At 40.4% G+C, this 24,436-nt stretch overlaps 1 protein-coding gene and 1 long non-coding RNA gene across 22 annotated transcripts in view; one reads left to right on the forward strand and one right to left on the reverse strand.

Annotated features, from left to right (window-relative positions):
- Positions 1-1,682, reverse strand: part of LOC144688728 (uncharacterized) — a 114,821-nt gene extending 113,139 nt beyond the window's left edge. For all 3 annotated transcript variants that reach the window (XR_013578466.1, XR_013578467.1, XR_013578465.1), the window contains exon 1: positions 1,471-1,682. This is a non-coding gene — a long non-coding RNA (uncharacterized LOC144688728). The remainder of the gene's footprint in view (positions 1-1,470) is intronic.
- The window catches only part of eps15l1a (epidermal growth factor receptor pathway substrate 15-like 1a), a 389,837-nt gene that overhangs the window by 178,127 nt on the left and 187,274 nt on the right, over positions 1-24,436 (forward strand). For 17 of the 19 annotated variants that reach the window (XR_013578464.1, XM_078555608.1, XM_078555606.1 and 14 more), the window contains 4 exons: positions 3,951-4,023; positions 6,271-6,432; positions 16,002-16,199; positions 22,581-22,751. Coding sequence is in view for 18 of the 19 variants with exons in the window: in XM_078555608.1 (XP_078411734.1) it covers positions 3,951-4,023; positions 6,271-6,432; positions 16,002-16,199; positions 22,581-22,751 (604 nt within the window). In the remaining variant the exon portion in view is untranslated. The remainder of the gene's footprint in view (positions 1-3,950; positions 4,024-6,270; positions 6,433-16,001; positions 16,200-22,580; positions 22,752-24,436) is intronic. The other 2 variants (XM_078555607.1, XM_078555618.1) reach the window with 1 other exon arrangement.

Below are 24,436 nucleotides of genomic sequence, written 5' to 3' on the forward strand. Positions count from 1 at the left end.
TGTTTTTCATGATTTTCCATGTTTGTTCGGTTGTACTGCAGCATGAGATAGCATCTTCTTGCTGCTTGGGGTGAAATGGGTACAGGCCTGGAAGTGTCTAGCATTGATATGAAGTTGGGTTTGTGGGGACAATGAGGCCTGTCAGCTCCAAAGCAAGTTAATCTCTTCCAACATTCTCATTCGCAGTGCTGGAGAAACAGTTACAAGGAGGCTGACAATCACAGTCACCGCCTGCAGTTTAATGTTGAGTTAGCCAGGTCTGATCTTTATCTGTACGTATCGTACCTCTTGCAAACTCCAAAAAATTTCAGCCGACCCTGACTGGTGGAGTTGCAGTCAGCAGGGCATTCAGTTTGGTTGAGAAATGTTTTTAATTTAAAAACAAAACTAACACAGTGACTAGATTCTGGTGATTGGTAGTTATATATGGTTCATTTAGAGTTTCTTGTAAACGAGTTCTGTGAGCTCAAGAACCACAGAAACCACAACTGACTGAGCTGCTCTTGTGTTCCAGTGTGGTGTGAGCCACATGACCCACAGTAGGTTGCCTTGTTTGCATTTGGAAACAAACATGTTTGTTGTTGGACTCTGTTTTGAAATGTTAATGTGTGCAGATAAATGTCAAACATGTAAGCTTCCCTAATGACTGGACAAGTGCACCATTTGGCGTTCAGGACCCAGGCTTATTTGTGTAAGTTTACAAAAGTGTTTATAGAAAGATATTCCCAGTGCAGATTTTCTGGAAGATTTAAATTGCCTTTCTCAGGAATTTTTGGATTGGGTTAGAAATTTGTTCATCTGCTATCTGAAGATCAGTTCCTTGGAAGGGTGCAGATGAATGACATGTTAAGTCCACAGGTCTTAAATAGGTGGTGCTTTTTAATCAAGTTAGGTATCTGACTTGAAAACTTGTGTTTTAAGAGATTCTGAACTAAACTACTGAGAAATCCGTATGACTAGAGTTCACATTTACCTAATGACACATCCCACATAACTAGGCTGCAAAAACGTAAGGCAATCCCCACTCCATTTAGGGATGCTGCCTGACAGTATGGTGGAGGCAGGTTCAATTGAAACATTCAAAGGAGAATTAGCCTATTACCTGAAAAGGAAGAATGTGCAGGGTTACAGGTAGAAGGGGGCAGAATGGCACTAAGTGAATTGCTCATTTGGAAAACCGCTATAGATACAATAGACCGAATGGCCTCCTTCTGCACTGTAACAATTGTGTGATTCTGTAACCAACTAAAACTACAGTTCATCAGCATGAACCTGCAAACTTGTTGCTGCTGCTTCACTGGGACCACCCGCTCCGTTAAGGCATTGATCTGCAGTTATTCAGAGCTGGGTGGAAGGATCTCAGCCCCAGTGGCAGGTCTATGCTTCCAGATTCTGTGTACGGGTCAAATTGGTTAGTCAATACAGTAAAGTCCCACCATTTGCGACTTCCTTTTTTGTGTTTTCACTTACCTGATCTTTGTACTTTGTATACAGCATCGCCCATCGCATGAGCAATGTTCGCTTATCCACGGTTTCTTTTCTCTTTCTCTATTCTTGTCCCGTGGAGAGGGCAGCCTTGACGGAGCAGAGACTGAAATGGTTTCAGCTGAAGTGCAGCCAAACGAAGGGATTAACTTGGAAATGTCAGAATTGTTTGGTCCAGAGCTGCAATAATGGCTCTATTCAATTTTAAATCTTCACCAATGTATTGCTCAGAGGCTCCCCCCTCTGTCTTATGTAGGTACTGCAGCACAGTTTTGCTGGAGAGTCCAGTACTCCCCTCGTATGACTGGAACCTATCTAATTCATTCAAAACATGTTCCCCATTCGCGATTTCGCCGTTTGTGAGATTTTGTGGGAACATAAGCCCCATGAATGGCGGAACTTTACTGTAGTATGAAGGACCTTTCTGGCTCAAGTATCCTGTGCATACCTCAGCGGATTGACTCTGTACCAATCTCCCATTGTCTTGTCATCTTGTAGCCAACTTTAACCCAGAGCAATGCAGCTCACCATATGTACCCGTTGCCATGCCATGGACATTGAATGGTGGTTTCACCAGTTGAACATGTACAGCTTCAGCAGCTCTTTATGCAGGCCATGTTGATGGTAGCATAATAGATAATTTTTTACAGGAGTTTGAATTTTGATTGACACCATCATTCATTTTCAATTATTTGTGTGGGATGAATTTTTATAGGATGAGGTTGGCACTGTTTATTGGGCAATGCTTCTGACTGGTAGAATCACCAGGCACTATAGATTTTGAAATAATGTTTATTCTTTGGATGTGATGATATTGGCAAAGCCATTCATTGGTGTGCAAAAGCATTCAGCATTAATGGCATGCTGAGGAACTAGAGTTACATGTCACCTAGATCAGATAGGGGTGACAGGTTCCTTTTCTTGAAATATATTCAATAGAATGAGGAGTACATCATATGACACCTCAAGCCTGCTCCGCTAGTCAATAAGATCAAGACTGAACTACATCAATTCCACTTTCTTGCTGTATCCCTGCACCCCTTAGTTCCAAAAATCTTTCAATCTCAGACTTGAATACGCTCAACGATGGAGCATCTACAGACCTCTGGTTAGAGAATTGTAAAAATTCACAACCCTCTGAATGAAGAAATTTCTCCTGATCTCTGTTCTAAATGGACAACCCCTTATCCTGAGACTATGAACACCTAGTTCTAGACTCTTCATCCAGCATCTACCCTGTAAGGCCTTTAATTTTATATGTTTCAGTGACACCACCTCTTGTTCTTCTAAATCCTGAAGAATATAGGCCTAGTCTATGCAATCTCTCCTTATATGACGATCCCCTCCTCCCAGAAATCAATCTGGTGAACCTTCGCCGCACTCCCTCAAAGGCAAGTACACCCTTCCATGGGTAATGAGACCAAAACTACACAGTATTCCAGATGTGGTCCCACCAAAACCCTGTATAATTGCGGCAAGACCTCCTGTTATACTCCAACCCCTTTTCAGTAAAGGATAACCTACCATTTTTCTTCTTAACTGCTGTTCTGCATGATAACTTCCTGTGGTTTGTGTACAAGGACACCCAAATCTCATCATTTACTAACCCCTCACCTTTTAAAAAATGTTCTTGTGGATAATTTCGTACTTCCCCACATTATACTCCATTTGTCACTTTCTTGCCAATAACCTAACCAGTCTCTTTCCCTTTGCAGCCTATTTGCCTCTTCACAGTTTATTTTCCCATTAAGTTTTGTATCATCAGCAAATTTGAACATATTATACTTGGTCTCTTTATCTAAGTCATTCCTTTATCTAAGTCACAAATTGTGAATAGCTGAGGTGCAAGCACTGGTCCTTGTGACACTCCATTAGTTGCACTCTGCCTCTCAACAATGACCCATTTATCCTTACTCTGTCTTCTGTCTTATAGCTAATTCTCTATCCCATGCTAATATAATACTCTCAATCCCTAATCTTGTGTAACAACTTCTTGTGTGACACCTTATTGAATGCCTTCTGAAAATCCAAATGTACTACATCCATTTGTTCCCCCCCTTAACTACCCTGCTAGTTACAAACTCAAAGAACTCTTAATAGATTAGTTAAGCATGAATTCCATTTCATAAATCCATGCTGACTGTACCTAATCATATTGTGATTTTGTGACGCAATGCAACAGCTTTTGCTGTTATTTTCTGGTGTCGTTTCAGCAATTATTACATTTATTGAAAGCAAAATACTGTGGATGCTGCAAATCTGAAATAAAAATAGAAAGTACTGGAGAAACTCAGGTCCGGCAGCATCTGTGGAGAGAGAAACAGAGTTAATTTTGAGCCCAATATGATTCTTAGAAGATTAACCAGTTAATCTTATCTCTCTATTGTGTATTCTTTTCAAAAAAGTGTTTGTTTTTCAAATGTGCTTGTGGGTATGTAGATTTCATGATGGTGTGTTTGTTACAGGGAGAAGTATGGACTGGAACAGGACATCCGAGAGAAAGAGGAGGCCATCAGGCAGAAAACTAATGAGGTACAGGTATGTGTGTTGCCTACACAAATCCTAATATCTTCATTTGTTGGTGTACTAGTGATGATAGAATAATAGGGCATTGTTTTAGGCCTACAGTAGCCTGGTACATTGTAGACTATCCATACTTCATAATCTGTGAGTGTCTGTTTCAAAGTGCAGTTTGTATCTATTAAAATGTAAATTATCTGAGACTGTCAGTAAGTGATTATACAGGTTTTACTGTAGACAAGTGCAAAGTGATGAATTTTTGATAGGAGTAAGAGACCACCTACATTTTGCAAGATAAGAGTCTAAATGGGCTAGAGGAGCAAAGGAATCAAGGGTTATAGATTCACAGATCTTTAAAAGTAGCTATGCAGGTGAACAAAGCTATAAAAAGGCAAACAAGGCATTGAGGTTCACTTCGAGAGGAATAGAATTGAAAAACAGAAGTTATGTTAAATTTAACCTAGAACCTTGGTTAGACTATATTTGATGTACTGTGTACAATTCCATCCTCCATACAAAAAGGGTACAGAGGCACTAGAGAAGGTGCAGCAAAGATTTATAAGGATAATACAGAACTGAGAGGTTACACCCATCAGGAAAGACTGAACAGGCTAGGGGCATTTTATAACAGAGAAGACTGAGGGATAACCTTGTGAAGAGTTTGATAGGTTAGACGTAAAGATGATGATTCCATTTGTAAGGAAGTCTAAAACTGGCCATCAATATAAGATAGTCACTAAACCCAATAGGGATTTCAGAAGGAAGTGTTTTTCAGCCAGAGTGGTTAAAATGCTGAATTCACTACCATAAAAAGTAATTGAGAAAGGCATAGATGCATTTAAGAGAAAGCTAGATAAGTATGAAGGAGAAGTAGATAGAAGGATGTGCCGATAGCGTTAGATAAAGTAAGGTGGATGGAGGCTCATGTAGAGCATATACACTGATGTGGACCACATTGGCTGATTGGCCTGTTTCTGTTCCATAAATCCTATGTACTAACTAATAGATTACTTCTGAAGTGCAAAATCATCGACAATTATGGCAGCCAAAATGCATGCAGCAAGGCCCCACAAATAAGTAATGAATGATTGGCTAATTATTCTGTTTTTACTGGTGTCAGTTGAGTATAAATGTTGGCCCAGACATAAGGGGTCTCCTTCCTCTTGAAATAATGCCATGCGGCATTCTAAATTCAATTATACTGGCAGGCGGGGCCATAATTTCACATCTTGTTTAAAAGACAACAGAATTCAATACTCCCTCAGCCCTAAAGTATTAGTTTAGATTATATGCTAAAGTTTGTAGTGCTGCTTGAATTCACAACCTTCTGACACAGATGTGCTATCGACCATGTCATGCTGTCTACAAATCCTGTGACTTTTTACAGGCAAGCAAAATTATAATGGTGTATCTAATAATCTGGGATTGTCCAAATGAGGCCTCCATCCCCTGAGCTCATATTTCCCTGGGCTGCAGTTCTTTTCTCCTTAGTTTGTGAGCTTTTCAGGTGGATATAAAAGATCTCATGGCTGTAAAAGGAAAGCAGGCAGTTTCCCTGGTGCCCTGGCCAGTTTCAACACAGCCAGAAACAGATCATCTCATCAGTTAGTTTTAAACCTGACTTCTAGTCAGAGTTCAGCTGAAGCTGGGTTTCTTCTTTAAATTGATGGTGGACTGATAGAAAGCTGACAAGAGCAGAGAGAGTGGTCTGCCTTTAGAAGGCTGAAACATCAGATGTGTTATTGGCTTCAGTTCTGTGCGCAAAGCGTGAAATGTGCAGATCATTCCAAACAATTCCACTCATACTCTGGGAATCATTTTATTGATCATTGCACCAAGAAATATTTGAGTGGGCGGTGCTAGAGGAAAATAAATCTTAACTTGAAATTCTGTATCTTGAAATTCCGTATCTTGAAGACATATTGGTCAGGCTGCGAGGAGGCTGGGCATTCATTGCAGCTTCTCTTGGAATCTGTCTCAAGTGGGGAATAAGGCAACACAGTTAACCAGTAGAAATGACATTATATGTTCACTCTTGAAGTGTGTGGTGTGCTTTCTTATAGTGGGCAAAGCCTGTGATTTTTAAATCACTTCACTTGAATAAAGCCACTGAGGCCTTCTGGAATATTCAATGAATTGCTAGGTATAAATCAGCAATAGAGAACATAATTCACATTTTTAAAGCAGGTTTTTAAGTCTGGGGTAGAGTGTTCTATTGTTGGAGATGATTGTATTATCAAAGGTCGATTCTGTGTGTGTTGGCAGGAACTACAGAATGACCTGGACAGAGAAAACAATAATCTGCAGGAGCTGGAGTCCCAGAAGCAGGCTGCCCAGGACAGGCTGGATGAAATGGACCAGCAGAAGGCCAAGCTTGAGGACATGCTCAGTGACATCCGGCAGAAGTGTCAGGAGGAGAACCAGACGGTAAGAACAGGTGAAACCTTGGACCAAGAGACTGTAAACAACTGAAGTGGGTGAGATTTTTAATACCAGGTTCTTTCACAACTGTGTTGTCACATGACATTTTTAAGAGGTGTGCAATAAAATCGAGCACTGATCTGAACTATCTAGGAGCCCTATTCTACATTCCAGGTTTCTTGTACTTCTGTGACAACAGTGAACCTTCACTTCTAAGACCCGTAAATGTACTACATCTTTGAAATTCTTTTCAAGATTGGTTTAGCGTTTGAATAGTGTGGTGCATCCTTTCAATTTGGGATCTGTACTTGAATCATTTGTGTTGATGGCTTGAAAGTCTGCATTTTCTACAGCTGTAAGGGTTTATGTTATTTTTTCTATATATATATAAATATATATCTAAGGGACAGGCCTATAATAGCAGCAAAGCTGAAAAAGAATAATGGGCCCATTATAGTGAGAAGTGGTGATCAGGTGATAATTTCGAGTAATTTGTAGGAAGGAAAATGGGGCAAAATCCAAAAGGGTTATACAAAAGTAAATTGTGATCACAAATTCAGGACTCTAACTCATGCTTGAGGATCAGGTGACTATAACCAAGACTTGCATTTATTCAACATGTCTGCAGCCACCTATTTTTGTTTATAAATTTGAAAATGTTATTGATTTTCTGAAACAGTAGAAGCATTTTCTTAAAACTTCAGCCCAATTGTGTCAATGGATTGAGTTTGGAACCCTGAGAAACAATGAATTAGTGCAAGAAGCAGTACAATAGGATTTGATTTTGACACAGTAAAGATGCATGGAAGAGGAAGCGCATGTAAGATCAGGTATTTACAGATTAGGAGGAATAAGAGAGGACCGATCGAGTCTCAGGAATGAAAGCTATATAGAGACTCAAGAAGTGAGAAAAGGATTGTGTGTCAGTTTGGGTTGATTTGATTAAACTTTCATTGTGCAAAACTGCCCCTGTTCAGCACAGGGGACGTGTCTTTATTGGTTTCAGTTGGAGCTGCTACAAGGATGTATTGTGGCTGTAAAACACGTGATAATTCAGAAAATCAGTGGTTGATTTATTTTTATAAACAGAATAATAGGTGGTTAGGAATTTGCTAAATGGATCGATCTTTATTATTGTCACTTGGCCTCCAAAGCGTAAGTTGAAACCTTGAATCTATAACCCTTTTGAATTTTGCTTTCTCTTCAATACAAAGCTTTCCCCATTGCCAGCATTTCCGTCTATGATTTGCCATGTTCAGATTTTTTAGTTTGAACATTATTATTGTCATTTAAAGTTTATGATAAACTTAGTAAAAGTTTTTTTTTCACATAAAATCCTTGTGATTGAGCTCTAGATATGTAAAACTCCTTTTACTGTCATGTGATGTAGAGTGGCTTAGCAAATGTAAGAGTGTGGATAAATTGGTGACTAAAGATACAAATTTGAATGGCACAGATTGGAAATAAGGCTAAAGGTGGAGCTGCCCCCCAAAGCTTAGTTGGTGAGCACACTTTCTAATTTGGAAAACTGAGCCATGAGCTCACCTCTCATTCTTCTAAACTTTAGAGAATACAGTCCCGGTCTCCTCAGTCTCTTCTGATAGGGCAATCCCGCCATACCAGGAAACTGACTGGTGAACCTTGGTTGCGCTCCCTCTATGGCAAGACTATCCTCCCTTAGGTAAGGGGACCAAAACTTCACGCAATACTCCAGGTGCAATCTCACCAAGGTGCAATACAATTGCAGCAAGACATCTTTACTTCTGTACTCAAAACTTTTTACAATAAAGGCCATTTACCTTCCTGATTGCTAGCTTTCAGTGAGTCATAAACAAGGACACCCAGATTGTTTTGGACTTCAACACTTCCAAATCTCTCATCATTTAAAAATAGTCTGTCTTTCTGTTTTTTCTACCAAAATGGATAACTTGACATGTTACTCATTAAGTTCCATCTGCCATGTTCTTTCCCACTCACTTACCCTGTCTAAATCCCCTTGAAAGCTCTTTGTATCCTCCTGACAACTCACATTCTCACCTAGTTTTGTGTCATCAGCAAACTTGAAAATATCACATTTGGCCCCCACATCCAAATCATTGATATAGATTGTGAATAGCTGGGGCCCAAGCACTGATCCTTGCAGTAACCCAATAGTCCCAGCCTGCTAACCTGAGAATGACCTGTTTATTCCTGCTCTTTGTTTTCTGTCCCTTAACTAATTCTAAATCTGTGCCAATATATTATCCCCAATCCTATGTGCTCTAATTTTGCTTACTAACATCTTGTGTGGGACCTTATTAAAAGCCTTCTGAAAATCCAAATACACCAATAATAACCCCCCTTATCAATTCTGCTAGTTACATCCTCAAAAAACTCCTAACATGTTTTGCCAAACATGATCTTCCTTTTAAAAATCTATTTGACTTTGCACAATCATACCATTATTTAATGTGTTCAGTTATCACATCCTTTCTGATAGATTCCAGCATGTTTCCTACTACAGATGTCAGGCTAACAGGTCTGTAGTTCTCCATTTTCTCCCTCCCTCCTTTCCTTTCTTAAATAGTGGGGTTACATTTGCCACCTTCCAACCTGCAAGAATCTTTCCAGAACCTGTACGATTTTGGAAGATGACCACCAATGCATCCACTACATCTACACCCACGTCTTTCAACACTCTGGTATGTAGATCATCAGGTCCAGGGGATTTGTCAATTTTTGGTCTCGTTAATTTCTACAGCACTTATTAATAATACTAATTTCCTTCAGTTCCTTATTCTTGCTAGTCCCTTGGTTCTCTAGTATTTGTGGGAGGTTTTTTGTACCTTCTCCTGTCAAGACAGACACACAGTATTTCTTTACTCTCTCTGCCATTTCCTTATTTCCCATTATAAATTCTCCTGTCTTTGCCTTTGGTAGACCCACATTTCTCTTTGCCAACCTTTTCCTTTTTAAATACCTACAGAAGCTTTTACATTCCATTTGTATGTTTCTGGCTAGTTTACTTTCCTATTCTATTTTCTTTTTATCAGTTTCTTGGTCCTCCTTTGCTGAATCCTAAAAAACTCCTAATCCTCAGGCTTACTACTTTATTTTGGTAACTTTATACACTTCTTTTTATCCAGTACAATCTTTTTAACATCTCCTGTTAGCCATGGTTATAATTTTTCCTGTTGGGCTTTTGTGCCTCAAAAGTATTTACATTTGTTGCAAACTATGTATTAATTCTTTACATGCTAGCTATTGCCTATCTACCATCATACCTTTTAATGTAGCTTCCCAATCTACCACAGCCAGCTTGCCCTTCATATCTGTGTAATTTCCTTTGTTTAGATTTAAGACCCTATTCTTTAATTGAACTATATCACTTACAAACTTAATGTAAAATTCTATTATAATATGGCTATTCTTCCCTAAAGGCTCCTTTACAAAGAGATTATTAATTAGTCTTTCTCATTGCACAATACTAAATCTGCAATAGGGCATCCCTAGTTGGTTTCTCAACAAACTATTCTAGAAAATCATTTTGTATACATTCAAGGAATTCGTCTTCCACTGTATCAGTGCTAATTTACCCAGACTATGTGTAAATTGAAGTCCCCATGATTAGCGTATGACCCTTGTTACGTGCACTTCTAATTTCCTGACTTACGTTGTGCCCTACATTACCACTACTGTTTGGTGGCTAATAAACAACACCCACCAATGTTTGTTGCCCCTTGCAGTTTCTTAGCTCTACCCAAACTGATTCTATATTGTTTTAAGATGGGAAGAGAGAAAATAAGAATGGAAAGAAAAAGTTGTTTGGGAGTTATCAGCATTGCATCATGAGTCTGGTTCCAATGACTGTGTAAGCCGCTCAAGGTCCAGTTGTGTGGTTTATGTTATTGTCTGAATCCCTAGAGAGTGTTATAGCAAAGTAATTCCTCCAGCCAGCTGTTCAGTTGTATAGAATTACCATACACTCTGCAGAAAACAACTCGCCCCTGTATCCTTCCTTCCAGTTCAGTGCGGCTGCACGTTATCACTGAGCATGCCAGAAATAATGTTCCAATAAATCATCAGGTTTGTAATTTACTTTCAAAGTATCATTCCCATCTGGCCTCTGTCTTTATAGGCAGCTTGTGTGAGCTGGAAAGATGGGGTAGGGTGGTCCAGGTCAGCACCGCTTTCTACACGGCCACCATCAGTGCTGTTCAGTGCCTGCCTGTCAGCCAGTTTGTCTTTCCCCACGAGGCAGACCACTCCCTCGCACAAATGTTTTTCTAAATGTCAACCATTAACTCTCAGTGCTGTGGCTGTGTTCCCAGATAAACCTTTGGAGTATTGCATTTTTTTTTACATGATTCCAAAAAATATGTGCACATATTTCAGCTTGTTTGAAGAATTTTCCCTGTAGTGTTGAACATTCTCTTTATATTAATTTTTTTGACTCTATTGCAAGATGGTGGAGTATAATCAAAGTTACTGGTTGCTTTGGAATGTCATGGACTGACCCAGACTGTGCACAGAATTCTTACTCATCTATTTTTCTTATTGTAAATTTTGTTCTTATTGGGTTGAAGAATGTCAGGGCTGAGAAAATGGAATATTTTCAAATTTTGCCATTTAGTCAGTGCCAAACACACTCAGACAGAGTGAGCCGGAGGGTGAAGCTCACTGTTGTCCAACTTTCTGCCTTTACAAATAATTTGAGAAGAGTGCGCATCCCTTGTTTCACAACACAATGTCCACCATGAGAGATTGGCTGATTTCTGTTGTCTGGCATATGCTCATGCCCACTTGAATCTGCTCCAAACTCAATTCAGTTTGATTCCGTTCACCGGTGCAATATTAAGCTTAATTTGATCTGAGTTCCCAGAGGTCAAAAATGCTGTTCCAACAGACTGTATTACATTTAACATTTTATACATTGTCTTTTTTAATATATTGAAAGAAACTTTCCTTTAGAATAGCATACCCAGCTATTCAAGAGCATATACAATAGGAGATGGATGGCCGATTTCTCTTCGTTATTGATCTTGATATTAATTAACTTCCTGCCCCTTATTCTAGTGTAGACCCACTAGATTGTGAGCATTAACTTGTCTGCACAGTAGTCTGTAATAGTTATTGCAGTTGCCCAATGTTGCCCTGTGCTACAGTTACCTGTTTGTGCCATAGTCCACTGCAAGACTTGCTCATAATAATGCAGGTCTTAGTGAGAGCCCTGTTCCTACTCTTCCCATGAATGCCTTATAATGAAGGTATCATGTGCTGCCTGCTTGTCATGGCGAGTACAACCTGCAATTTATTCTTGTATCCAGATAGCCCATTGAATCCTTTACATTTCTACTGTCGTGCATGTTACACTAATGTTGTCACACTTGAATTCTCTAGGAACAGAAAACACCAGAGTCAGAATATCTGCAGCCTGAAAATCAGCTAAAATCAGGCTTCTGACCCACAGCTAATAAGCAATTACATTCTGAATAAACTATGTTTAATCAACAGTTATACTTTGAAACATGCAGGTGCAGCAAGCAATTAGGAGCAGAAATGACATGTTAACCTTTATTGCAAGGGCTTTGGAGTATAAGAGTAATTAAGTCTTGTTGAAATTATATAAGGCTTTGGTGAGACTATACCTGAAGTATTGTGTACAATTTTAGCCGCCTTGCCTAAGGAAGGATTGTTTTAGAGGGAGGTGCAATGAAGGTTCATTAGACTGATTCCTGGGATGAGGGGGTTGTCCTATAAAGAGCGATTGAGCAGAATGGGCCTATACTCTGGTATATAGAAGAATGAGAGGTGATATAATTGGAACTTACAAAATTCTTTAAGGGTGACAGGATAGATGCTGAGAGACTATTTTTCTTATTTGAAGAGTTTGGTACTTGGGGACCCCAGTGTCAGGATAAGGCGTAAGCCAACTAATGACTGATATGAGAAATTTCTTCACTTAGAGGGTTATGAAATTTTAGATTCTCTACCTCAGAACTGCGAATGTTCAGTCTGTGAGTATAGTCGAGACTAAAATCACCAGATGTTTGGGAATCAGGGGATCTGGGATTGGCAAGAAAGTGGCATTGAATGTAGAAGTTTGACCATGATCTTACTAAATGGCAGAGCAGGTGTAAGTGGCCAAATGGCCTACTCCTATTTCTTATGTTTATGTGACATTTGGGGGCACAAATTGACCTTGCGAGCAGAATAATTTATCATGCATTACATTTAATGCTCCTGTCTTTATAAAGGGCAGTTGTCTGACTTAATGGCCTAGGTGTTCCGGCCAGCTTCGGAGACAGTTTGTCAGACTCTGACTCCGATTTAAACTGCCCACTTATCATTTTATGCCAGAGCTTTTGCAACTTTTGATGCCTACTCCAGCAGGGATTTGTAACTCCAGCGCAGCTTCACCCCCTTTTCTCTTCAAGAACTGAAGACTTGCCCCTTAAGGTCTTGTTTTGAACATTGTTTAAACATTGTTATAACATTATTTTAAATTGAGTTGTCAACGCCAACACTGCACAACCTTCCCTCACAGATAGTGCCGACATGCTTTGCCCAGCTCACACCCCACAATGCTCACTGCCCTCACCTGAATGATGCTCTGCCCCCCACTATCAACCCCAACAATATTCAAGCTCAACAATTCTCACCCTCCCTCACCCCCGACGATGCGCGCTCCCTTCCACACCTGACAGTGCTCACCCTATCTCTTCCCCCGCACCCACGACAATGCTGACTATTCCAACATTGGCCGGACAAGAGCCAAGGATTCCGGAAGGTGAGTTGGGAGAGGGGGTGTGGGAGGGCTGGTGGGCTGAACGCTTCCAGGATGGGGGCTGAACATTGCTAACAGAGGGTGGGGGGGTGGGTTGGTTAGTGGCAGGGGGTGAACATTGGTTGGGGTGCTGGTACTTTGGCACTCCAACCAATTTACTTAGCGTTACGCTGGCTTTATACCTGCTATGAAAAGCTTTAAGTAAATCTGTGTAAAAATCAGGGTAAGTATAGGGCAAAATAGCCCAAGTCTTTGTGGCTATGGCCATCTGATCCCACTGCTGTTGGAATCGCAGAGCAGTCTAGATGGGGTAAAACTGGCAATGGGAAGTTGAAACTTCTCATGTAAGTACCACGGATGTGCATGTGGTCTGGACTTCCTCAGGGTTCTGATGAGCTTCAGCGTCCATATAGGAAGATTTGGGCCAATGTGAGTACAGGAAATCCACTAGCATGTAGAATTTCTTAAAACTCTGTGCTTCTCCCATCATCACATCACACTTCTCGTCAAACTCCAAGGTCATGTTTATATACAAATTTCTTGCTGCTGATTAAGTCAGATGTCATATTCTTAAAACAGCTTCAACTATGACAGTGAGCAAAATTCATGACTTTATTTTCGTTGATTTGATACTTTTTGACTTCCAAATACTTCCATGTGCCCTGCTGCTTCTTGGTAAATTCATAGCACTCCTATCAAATGAAAACTATTTTTTAATTCCCTGCTGCTACTGTCCTTCATAGCTCTCTCAATATCCACTCTCTTTTAAAAAAAAAACACCTGGCCTTAACTGCTCCCTCACCCATCCACCTTCATTGCTTCATACCTCCATCAGCTCAGGCTAAATGCCTGAGCACTCTCCTTATAAACTGCAGATCTACCTTTCCATGAGCAGCACCACAGACAACCACTTGTTAATATATAATGTGTGTTTACTGTCTCTCACTGCTAGCATTATACTTTGTGATTGACTCAAATTTCAAATTCATAAAATCTTCACGACCAGATCTTTAAGCAGTGATGAAAATTAAACAGAAAAAAGTGCTTAAATCTTTTTGGAAGGCCAGAACAAATCCGAACTCAATTATTACCAATGTGCAAAAATACTCTCCTTTTGCTTTTAAAAGAGTGCTCAAAGTCTTTCGTTTGGACTTTGCTGTCAGCGGTGAAGCAATAGCTCTCGTTGCTGACCTCAACGAAAGCTTTTCAAGAAGATCTAGCAATCTCTGTGCCGTGGATTTCCCCATTCCTGATGTTGGTTTGAATCTGGTACCAAGTCAAGGGGATTTCCAGGCATCTAGTCAACAGTAATGTCCTTATACAAGGTAAGCAGCCAACCACACAGAAATATATTCACAAACAGTAAACCGGGAAGTAAAATGCACTGATGTTCCATTACTTTTAATTAAGTGTTACAAAGAGCAAAACAAATGATTGGGACATACATATGGATTAAGGTAGGAGGTTAAAATGTAAAATTATTTTATCATGGAGAAATTTGACATTCCACAAATATAAAATTAGTTTTTCAAGGCCAGATAGGTTTTTCAGTAGTAATTAAGAACTTAGTATGCCAATAAAAAACCTTATTCAACAAGGTGCAACTTTTTCAAATGTCTTACAGCGAGATTAATAATGTGGAAGAAGTTGTTCTCGTAAATTCAGTGATTTCTAATTTCTGGTGCATTTCAAGTAGTACACCCTAGGGAGAAGCATAGAATCACTGATAACTTCTGCATTTCCACATTTAATTGCGCATGTGCATACTCCACAAGCTGTTGTCAGTTTCAGAGGAATATGACCACGAATGCAAACAATTTCGCAGTAGTTACAGCAAAATCCAGGTTATGTTTTAGCTCATTCATAGAGCGATCATGCTGAGTTGAGAGCATTATCAACTCCACTTGTGCATCCAGTTTGTAGTGTGACACAATTTGAGCATGTGCTCTGTGGAGAATTTCTTGGCAGGATCACTATGATACTTTCAAGCAATTCTTGCAACTTGACTTTTCAAGCTGTAACAATAATTGAGTTTACTGTTTCAAATAATTTCACAACAAGCGGGAGCATGGACTTTAGAACCTTTTTTGAGGTAAGGTTTAACAACATAAAACAACTTCAGGAAAGGCTGAGATAAACTGACTCAGGCCAAAAGGGGAGACTGATTAAAAGGTTGGTTGCTGATTTATGATTTGTGGGGTGGCATGGCAGAATTGCTGAATACAATTCCTAAAGCTTAACACAAATTGATTTCCATGAAATAAAAGCAAATTTGACCTATTCAGTCATCACAAATCAATGGTCCATACATATGCTGTATGTGGAATTCAAAACAGCTATATTATCTGAATCACCAGGAAAAATGCCATGGGAGATCTGGGAGAGTGTCTGTGTGTGTGTGTGTGTGTCTGTCTTTGTCCTGCAAATTATTCAAATCGTTTAATATTTTGTATCCTTTGAGCCCTCACAGCATCTTTTGCATATTGCTGTGTTTAAATCAAGTAAGCCTGTCTTAGCTGATTTTGTGTTCAAGGTGTTTTTAGTGACTAATGCATGGGGGTGAATCATTATTATATAAGCTCCACTTGACGTGCTGTAACTGCAGCTTCTATTGTCCAGAAAATAGTGCATCTTTTTTTTGAAGCCAATAGGCATTACATGTGATGTGACTAAGCCTCAGACATAATGAGATCTTTGAATGCTGTGTTTGAACGATGCATAATGTGTACTGTATTTTTTCAGGATTTCTTGACAATTGGTACATTGCTGGTGTTGTGTGATTTAATCCTATTGAATTTGTGTGGCACAGATTTCATCACTGAAGACGCAGATTGCAAATCAGGAGTCAGACATGCAATCCCAGGAAGAGGAGCTAAACAAAGCCAAGGGAGAGCTGAATAAACTGCAACAGGAGGAATTGCAATTAGAACAGAGTATTGAGGCTGGTAAAGCCCAACTCGAGACTATCATTAAATCACTGAAATCTACCCAGGATGAAATTAATCAGGTGAGAACTGTATATATTTGTTGCTGTTCCCTGTACTTCCGCCTCTCTGTGTCTCCCTCTGTCTCAGTTGGATTTTTAAAGGGAGGATTAAGAAATCATTCATGCCTTTACAAATTTACAGAAGAAATGCATTTTTGAAAGAACCATTGATTTCAGGTTCAGATTCCTAAATTGGTGGGGGCAGGAAGAACCAGCTTTCTTTCCCCCTCAACCCCATAGCTTTGCTCTGTGTAGAAATTAACAAATTGACTTTGTATCCTTAAAGATTTTGTTTGACATCTGAAAGTTTAATTCCGAGCCTTCAACTCCCATGGACAACCAGAAAAGCGTTCACCATCCCCTGACACTACTGTCTCTGTTTTAAGCTGATGGTCAGGATTATGTCAGTCACAGCTTTGTGGAATAACTTTGCCATGATTTGACATAGAGGTTGGTCCTTGGGGTGCACTCATCCTGGAGGAAGAATGGGAACCAGCTTATGGTGTTAGGCATCTGTTTGCTGACTTGTGTCTGTATCTCCCTGTTACTCTTTTTTATCAGCTTTTGAAGTCTTAGTGACTAAAGGGTTGATATCAAGGAGCTTGACTGTCACTCAGGCACAAGATCATTCATCTGGGTCTCTGGTGGCTTTCACTCAACACCCTACACTGCTAGATAAAGCAAAAGGTGTGAATAGAGTATATTATTACTATAGACAAGATCACCAGTGGGAACCCTTTTTGAAAAATATAGCAGATTATAAAATCTGCCTGCTAGTAATCTGATAAGGCAGAGGTTAATTATGAAACATATTCATTTAACACTTTGGCATTTTGATGAAGAACAAGATGATTCAATGAGTAACAATAAAGCAATTGTATTTCAATTCCTGGTTCATGCTTTGTTTTTCCCTCCCTCCCTCCCGATTTCTCTCTTACCACCCCCCAACCAGATTGTTGCCTGGTGTCTTTGGCAATGCTCAGGGTGTATATTTTGAAAGTTCTCTGCTCTAGTCCTTTGATTCTGTGTTAGTGATCTCATAAATGGTGGGCGCTCTCCATTGCCTAACATCCCTATTTATATTGATACTGGAGCAGAACTTCATTTTAAACTAAAACAATCTGCCTCTAAGTCAATGCCTCAGCTTTGGAGCTCATTTATTACCATGTAGATATTAAGTATGCAGATATTTTAATAGTTTAATAATATGGAGCAGTGCAGGACTTTATTTCGTGTGTGTGATATTGTAAGTTTTGTGTGTTATGTGGCAGAATTTGATTATGTAACATATAGTCAATGTGATCGGTAAAAGAAATACAACCCAGTGATTTTATGGAGATGTGTATGATTTTTGTGCTCTGGAGTGACTGGTTTGTAATTCAATAGAAGATACAACACTGGCCCCACAGCATTAATTGGGTTTTTCTCTACCTTGGGAGCTGAAACCCTTGCCTATATTTTTGTCTAGCCTCACTTTCTCCTCTAGCCTCCATGCCAACAGCCCACACCCACTACTTTCCAAAACCCTTCCCCCTGCAACCCAGCCCTTATATTTTGCCCCAGCTTAGACCTTGCTCATCAATCAGACTGTCATTTCTGATCTTCATTGACCTACCCTGCCCGCCTCCAGCTCCCACCTCTGGCTCCCTCCGCCCCACCCGCCCCATTTTAGAACATTCACCAAATCCAAGCTTTTGGCCATGTCTCTGTCTTTTTTAATCCCCTTTTATATTGCAATTTATGTCCCCTGTTCTGTGAAGCTTTTGAAGGATTTTCTGTGTCAAAGGCACCAAATAAGTGTTGTTCTACTGTTACACTGTAAACAAGTGAACCCAGCAGCTTTAATGCAGTTAGCAAAACAGAGAGTGCAGAAAGCTGGGTAAGTTGTGCGCTTGGAGCTCTGTAGTGTTTGGTTTAGACGATAGTTTATTTTCTTTGTGCAAAGTGTTTAAGTTGTGAAAGTAATGTTTCTGTGGGCTGAATTATTCCATAAGGGCAAACAAACGGATCAATTAAGTCATATTGTGCAGATGCTATAGTGCGTGGGATGTAGATAAGTTTTGAATTAAGGGAATTGAGTGGAATTGGAGAAGCAAGGATAAGAAGGAAGATGTGTGGTAGAAAGGAATGTAGGAGGTGAAAACGCAATGGAAAGAAATAAGAGAATAAGCTGAAAAAAAAACTGGGGAGCAGATTGGGAGGCAGAGATTGAACCAAAATTAATAGTAATAAAATTCCATATTTTATAAACCTTATATTTTACTGTGTGGTGAGTTTTTAAAATTTTGCTGCAGAGATTTGATGTGCTGTTGTGTTCAACAGTTAGATGTCTAAGAATCTATTGTGATCTAATTTGCAATTATAAAAATTCCCAGGAAAATAAACATGTCACAGAACGAGACAGGTAGGAGGGAAAAATAAGTAGGAGAGTAGGTTGTGAAGAGGACATAAGGTGTCTGCAAAGGAATATAGACAGGTTAAGTGAGTGGGCAAAAATTTGGCAGTTGGAGTATAATGTGGGAAAAAGTGAACTTGTCCACTTTGGCAGAAAGAATAGAAAAATTAAGTATTATATAAATGGAGAGGGATTGCAGAATTCTGCAGTACAGAGGGATCTCGGTGTCCTGGTACTTTTTTATTATTCTTCCACAGTACGTGGGCATTGCTGGCTAGGCCAACATTTTTATTACCCATCCCTAATTGACCTTGCGAAGGCGGTGATGATCCACCTTCTTGAATTCTGCAGAGCATGTGGTCTAGCCAAGCCCACAGTGCTGTTTGGAAGGGAGTTCCAGAATTTTGACCCAATGACGGTGAAGTAACAGTGATATAGTTCCAAGACATGATGGTGTATGACTTGGAGGGAACTTGCAGGTGGTGGTGTTCCCATGCATCTGCTGCCCTTGTTCTTCCAGTGGTTTGAAGATGATGTCGAAGGAGCCTTGGTGAGTTGCTGCAATGCATCTTGTGGATGGTACACACTGCTGCCACTGTGCATTGGTGGTGGAGGGAGTGGATGTTGGAGGTGCTGGATGGGGTGTCAGTCAAGCGGACTGCTTTGTCCTGGATGGTGTCGACCTTGAGTGTTGCTGGACCTGCACTCATCCAGGCAAGTGGAGAATATTGCATCACACTCCTGACTTGTGCCTTGTAGATGGTGGTTGGGCTTTGGGGAGTCAGGAGGTGAGTTTCTCACTGCAGAACTCCCAGCCTCTGATCTGCTTTTGTAGCCACAGTATTTATGTTCAATGGTAGCCCCCAGGATGTTGATAGTGGGGGATTCAGCGATGGGTGCAATTGAATGTCAAGGGGAGATGGTTAGATTCTCTCTTGTTAGAGCTGGTCATTGCCTGGCACTTGTGTGGCATGAATGACTCTTGCCACTTAGCAGTCCAAGCCTGAATGTTGCCCAGGACTTGCTGCATATGGGCACGGACTGCTTCAGTATCTGAGGAGTCACGAATGATGCTGAACATTGTGCAATCATCAGTGAACATCCCCACTTCTGACCTTATGATGGAGGGAAGGCCATTGATGAAGCAGCTGAAGATGGTTGGGCCAAGGACACCACCCTGAGGAACTCCTGCAATGATGCCCTGAGGTTGAGATGATTGACCTTCAACAACTGCACCATCTTCCTTTGTGCTAGGTATGATTCCAACCAACGGAGAGTTTTATCCCTGATTCCCATTGACTCCAGTTTTGCTCAGGCTCCTTGATGCCACACTCGGTCAAATGCTGCCTTGATGTCAAGGGCAGTCACTCTCACCTCACCTCTGGAGTCCGGCTCTTTTGTCCATGTTTGAACCAAGATTGTAATGAGATCAGGAGCTGAGTGGCTTTGGCGGAATCCAAACTGAACGTCAGTAAGCAGGTTCTTTTTGAGTAAGTGCTGCTTGATAGCATTGTCTATGACCCCTTCTATCACTTTGCTCATGATCGAGAGTAGACTGATGGGGCGATAACTGGTTGGATGGATTTGTCCTATGGACAGGACGTACCTAGGTAATTTTCCACATTGCCAGGTAGATACCAGTTTTGTAGCTGTACTGGAACAGCTTGGCTAAGGGTGCAGCTAGTTCTGGAGCACAGGTCTTCAGTACTATTGCTGGAATGTTGTCAGGGTCCATAGCCTTTGCAGCATCCAGCATGTTCAGCTATTTCTTGATATCACGTGGAGTGAATTGAATTGGCTGAAGACTGGCGTCTTCTGGGAACCTCAGGAGGAGGCCGAGATGGATCATCCACTTGGCACTTCTGGCTGATGATTGTTGCAAACACTTCAGCCTTGTCTTTTGCATTGATGTGCTAGGCTCCCCCATCATTGAGTATGGTGATATTTGTGGAGCCTCTTCCTCCAGTTAGTTGTTTAATTATCCACCATTCATGACTGGATGTGGCAATACTGCAGAGCTTAGATCTGATCCGTTGATTGCGACATTGCTTAGCTCTGTCTATTGCATGCTGCTTTTGCTGTTTGGCATGCAAGTAGTCCTGTGTTGTAGTTTCACCAGGTTACTATCTCATGTTTAGGTATGCCTGGTGCTGCTCCTGGCATGCCCTCCTGCTCTCTTCATTGAATCAGGGTTAATCCCCCTGCTTGATAGTAATGGTAGAGTGGGGGACAAGCTGGACCATGAAGTTAGAGATTGCGGTTGTATACAATTCTGCTGCTGATGGCCACAGCACCTCATGGATGCCTAGTTTTGAGTTGCTACTGGTAACCAGCAGGAGGTTTCCTTGCCCATGTTTGACCTGATGTCATGAGATTTCATGGGATCCAGAGTCGATGTTGATAACTCCTAGGGCAATTCCCTCTTGACTGTATACCACTGTGCTGCCACCTCTGGTGTGTGTGCCCTTGGTGGGTCTGTCCTGCTGGTGGACATAGCCAGGGATAGTGATGGTGGTGCCTGGAACATTGTCTATAAGGTATGAATCACAAAATGTTAATATACAGGTACAGCAAATAATTAGGAAAGCAAATGGAATGTTAGCATTTATTGCAAGGGCAATAGATTATAAAAGTAGAGATGTTTTACAGTTGTACAGGACTTTGGTGAGACGACATCTGTAGCTCAATTCTGTGTGCAGCTTTGGTTTCCTTACTTAAGAAAGGATATAATTTCATTAGAAGAAGCTGGAAAAGGTTCACTTGACTGATTTCTGGGATGAAAGGAGCATCTTATGAAGAAAGGTTAGACAGGTTGGGCCTATACCCATCGGAGTTTAGAAGAATCTGAAGTAATCTTATTGAAACATATAAGACCCTGAGGGGACTTGACAGGCTGGATGCCGAGAGGATGTTCCCTCTTGTGGGAAAGACGAAGATGAGGAGAAATTTTTTTCCGTCAGAGGGTCATTAGCATATAGAATTCTTTTCCCCAGAGGAGTGGAGGCAGAGTCATTGAATATTTTTAAGACTGTTGTATAGATTCTTGATTAACAAAGGTTTAAGAGGTTATAGGGCATCAGATCAGATCAGATCAACCATGATCTTATCAAATGGCTGAGCAGGCTTGAGGGGTTGAAGGGCCTTTTCCTGCTCCTAATTTGTGTGAGATCTCAGCCTTAGAGTGTTTGACACGGTTTAGATCCAGACTAGCTGATAACTGACATTGTCTTCAAATATGTAATAATGCAAAGTGAGCACTGGGAGGCAGAATTGCTTCAGCAATTTGCATTACATAATCTGCTTATGTAATGTTACATGAAATTATTTCAAATTATTAGTCTTTTACATGAGGGGTACTAGGGCAGTAAAGTGTGTGACTGTAACGCTTCGGTATATTGATACCTGTTCTCCTCTACTACAAGCTGAAGATCTCTATTTTTTATGGATGGTGTTACACACTTTACGAATCTTTATGGGCTGTGCTGGTATAGATTAGTTGCCTTTACCTGCTACCTGCTGAACTACTCTTCCCAAGTACCAGAGGATAGCAATGGGCTTCTGGCCTATCTATGCATCTGCTGTGAGTGTCAGCCATGGCTCAGTTGGTAGCGCACTCACCTCTGAGTCACAAGATTTCAGCTTCAAGTTCCACTCCAGTACTTGGACACAAAAATCAAGGCTGACACTCCAGTGCAGTACTTGAGGGAGTGCTGTGCTGTAGAAGGTGCCGGGAACTATTTCAAAGATGCGCATGGGAGTTATCTGGTCATTATCACATTGCTGTTTATGGGAGTTTGCTGTGCACAAATTAGCTGCCATGTTTCCTACATTACAACAGTGACTACACTTCAAAAGTTCATCATTGGTTCTAAAGGGCTTTGAGACATCCAGTGTTCATGAAATGTGCGATATAAATGTAAATCTTTTTGTTTCTCTTAAATATTGTATTAATTTGAACACCTTATGCTAACTCATTAATGTGATCACTTCTGCTTTCATAACTCTAGGCAAGAAATAAACTTTCCCAATTGCAAGACTCACAGCAGGAAGTTAGTAAAAACATTGACCAGTACAGCAATGCACTGAATGGCTCGTTAACTGATCATGGCGGAAGCATGACTAACCTGGCAGACATGAGTGATGGCATCGCAGAGAGAGACAGCGGCTTTGCAACAATGGTGGGTAGGGAAATACTGCTATGGAGTCATTTCAGAGGCATCATTCGCTCCTTTTCTCTTTCCTACCTTACCACCCCCTCACCACCTAAAGAAATCTCCTGCAAAGGAGCAGGCCAGCTAAAGCAGATACTTGTCTTTTTGGCCAGAAGAACTCCAGTAGGTTCATTTGAAGTGTTTATTTATTGGCCTGTGTTGAGCACCATTCCCACCCCAGCAAGCAGGCCTTCCAGGCCTCTTGGCTCCCAGTTGGCTTCAGAACAATATTTAATCATAGAATTTAACAATCTGGATGGAGATCATTTGGCCCATCATATCTGTACAGCCTGTCTGAAAGACAGATTCATTTGGGCCCATTCACTTGCCTTTTCGTACAGCCTTCTAAACCTTTTTCCAATATTTACCCCTTTTGAAAGTTGCTAGCCGACCTCTTGCAACTCGCCTCAAGATTTGACTTTGTGTGTAAAGCAGGGTAAGATGATGAGAGAGAATTTTACTCAGGTGTGTTGAAGTAAGATTTTTAGTAAGTTACAGATCACTGTATTATACAAATGTTTACTGTCCATCTTAGTCATACATTCTGTCCTTGAAATATTTTAATTTTATTTATAGCCAAATAGGAAAACTTAGGGCAAGTTGGAAACAAAAAAGTCAGCTTGGTAAATAAGAATTTTTCTGAGCTTGGAATGTAACACTGAGGTGATATAGCTGCACCACTGCTACAAGGATAAATTAACATACTCTGTTTCCATTACAAAGGTTAACATAGGAATTATACAGTTGTGACAGAACTACATGAATACATGAAGAAAGGTTTTGTAGACAAGAATTTGTGTCCAACCATAAGAATTTTGATAAGATGGATAAATTATAGATTTTGCTTCTCCGCTTTTTCTAATGGGACATTCCATGCCAAATAGTGCTTGCATTCTTTAATGAAAAGTATTCCTTCCAATCTTTCCCTTTGAATTTTTGATGTTAATATTAAATATATGCTTTTCGTTGCAGACCCATTGACCAGTAGAAATAGATTTTCCCAATTTACCTCATCAGAACTCTTCAGCATTTGTGTCCCTCTTTGCAATCTTCTCTTGTTTTAGTGATGAGAGTCCCAGTTTCTTTAGTCTTTCCTGTAAAATAAAATTTCTCATCCCTGGGACCATCATGGGGAATCTCTACTGCGCACTACTCATGGCCCTGACAAGCTTCCTAAAGTAAGATGCCCATATCTGGACACTATTCTAATTACAGCCTAACCCGAGACTTTTTCTAGCTTTGGTATTACCTCTTTGCTTTTGTACTCTACACCTCTGCGTTTAAAGCTTAGGATTTCATCTGGGTCAGTTTTTAAAAAAAAACTTTCTCATCTTGCCTCTCACTTTTGAAGGTGGCACTCCTAAGTCTGTCTTCCCCGTAATCCTTTTAAAGCTTTGTTATTAGTGCATATGTCCTCTCATTTTTCCTCTTAAAATGTATCACCTTAGGTTTCTTCACATTAATTTTCATCCAACATCTTGTCCCTCTGTTCCTACAGTCATTAGAGATCATCTAATTGAAATCACAAATTTTTTCTGTAATATGCAGATGTTGATCATTTGCCCTAATACCCTGACCCAGGTGATTCTACTATTTGCGCCCCTCCAGTTGATTAGAATTAACAGTCTTAATCCTACTGAGAGACATCTACC

Source organism: Cetorhinus maximus, chromosome 13, assembly GCF_964194155.1.
Source record: "Cetorhinus maximus chromosome 13, sCetMax3.hap1.1, whole genome shotgun sequence".
In the NCBI taxonomy this organism is placed as follows: Eukaryota; Metazoa; Chordata; class Chondrichthyes; order Lamniformes; family Cetorhinidae; genus Cetorhinus; species Cetorhinus maximus.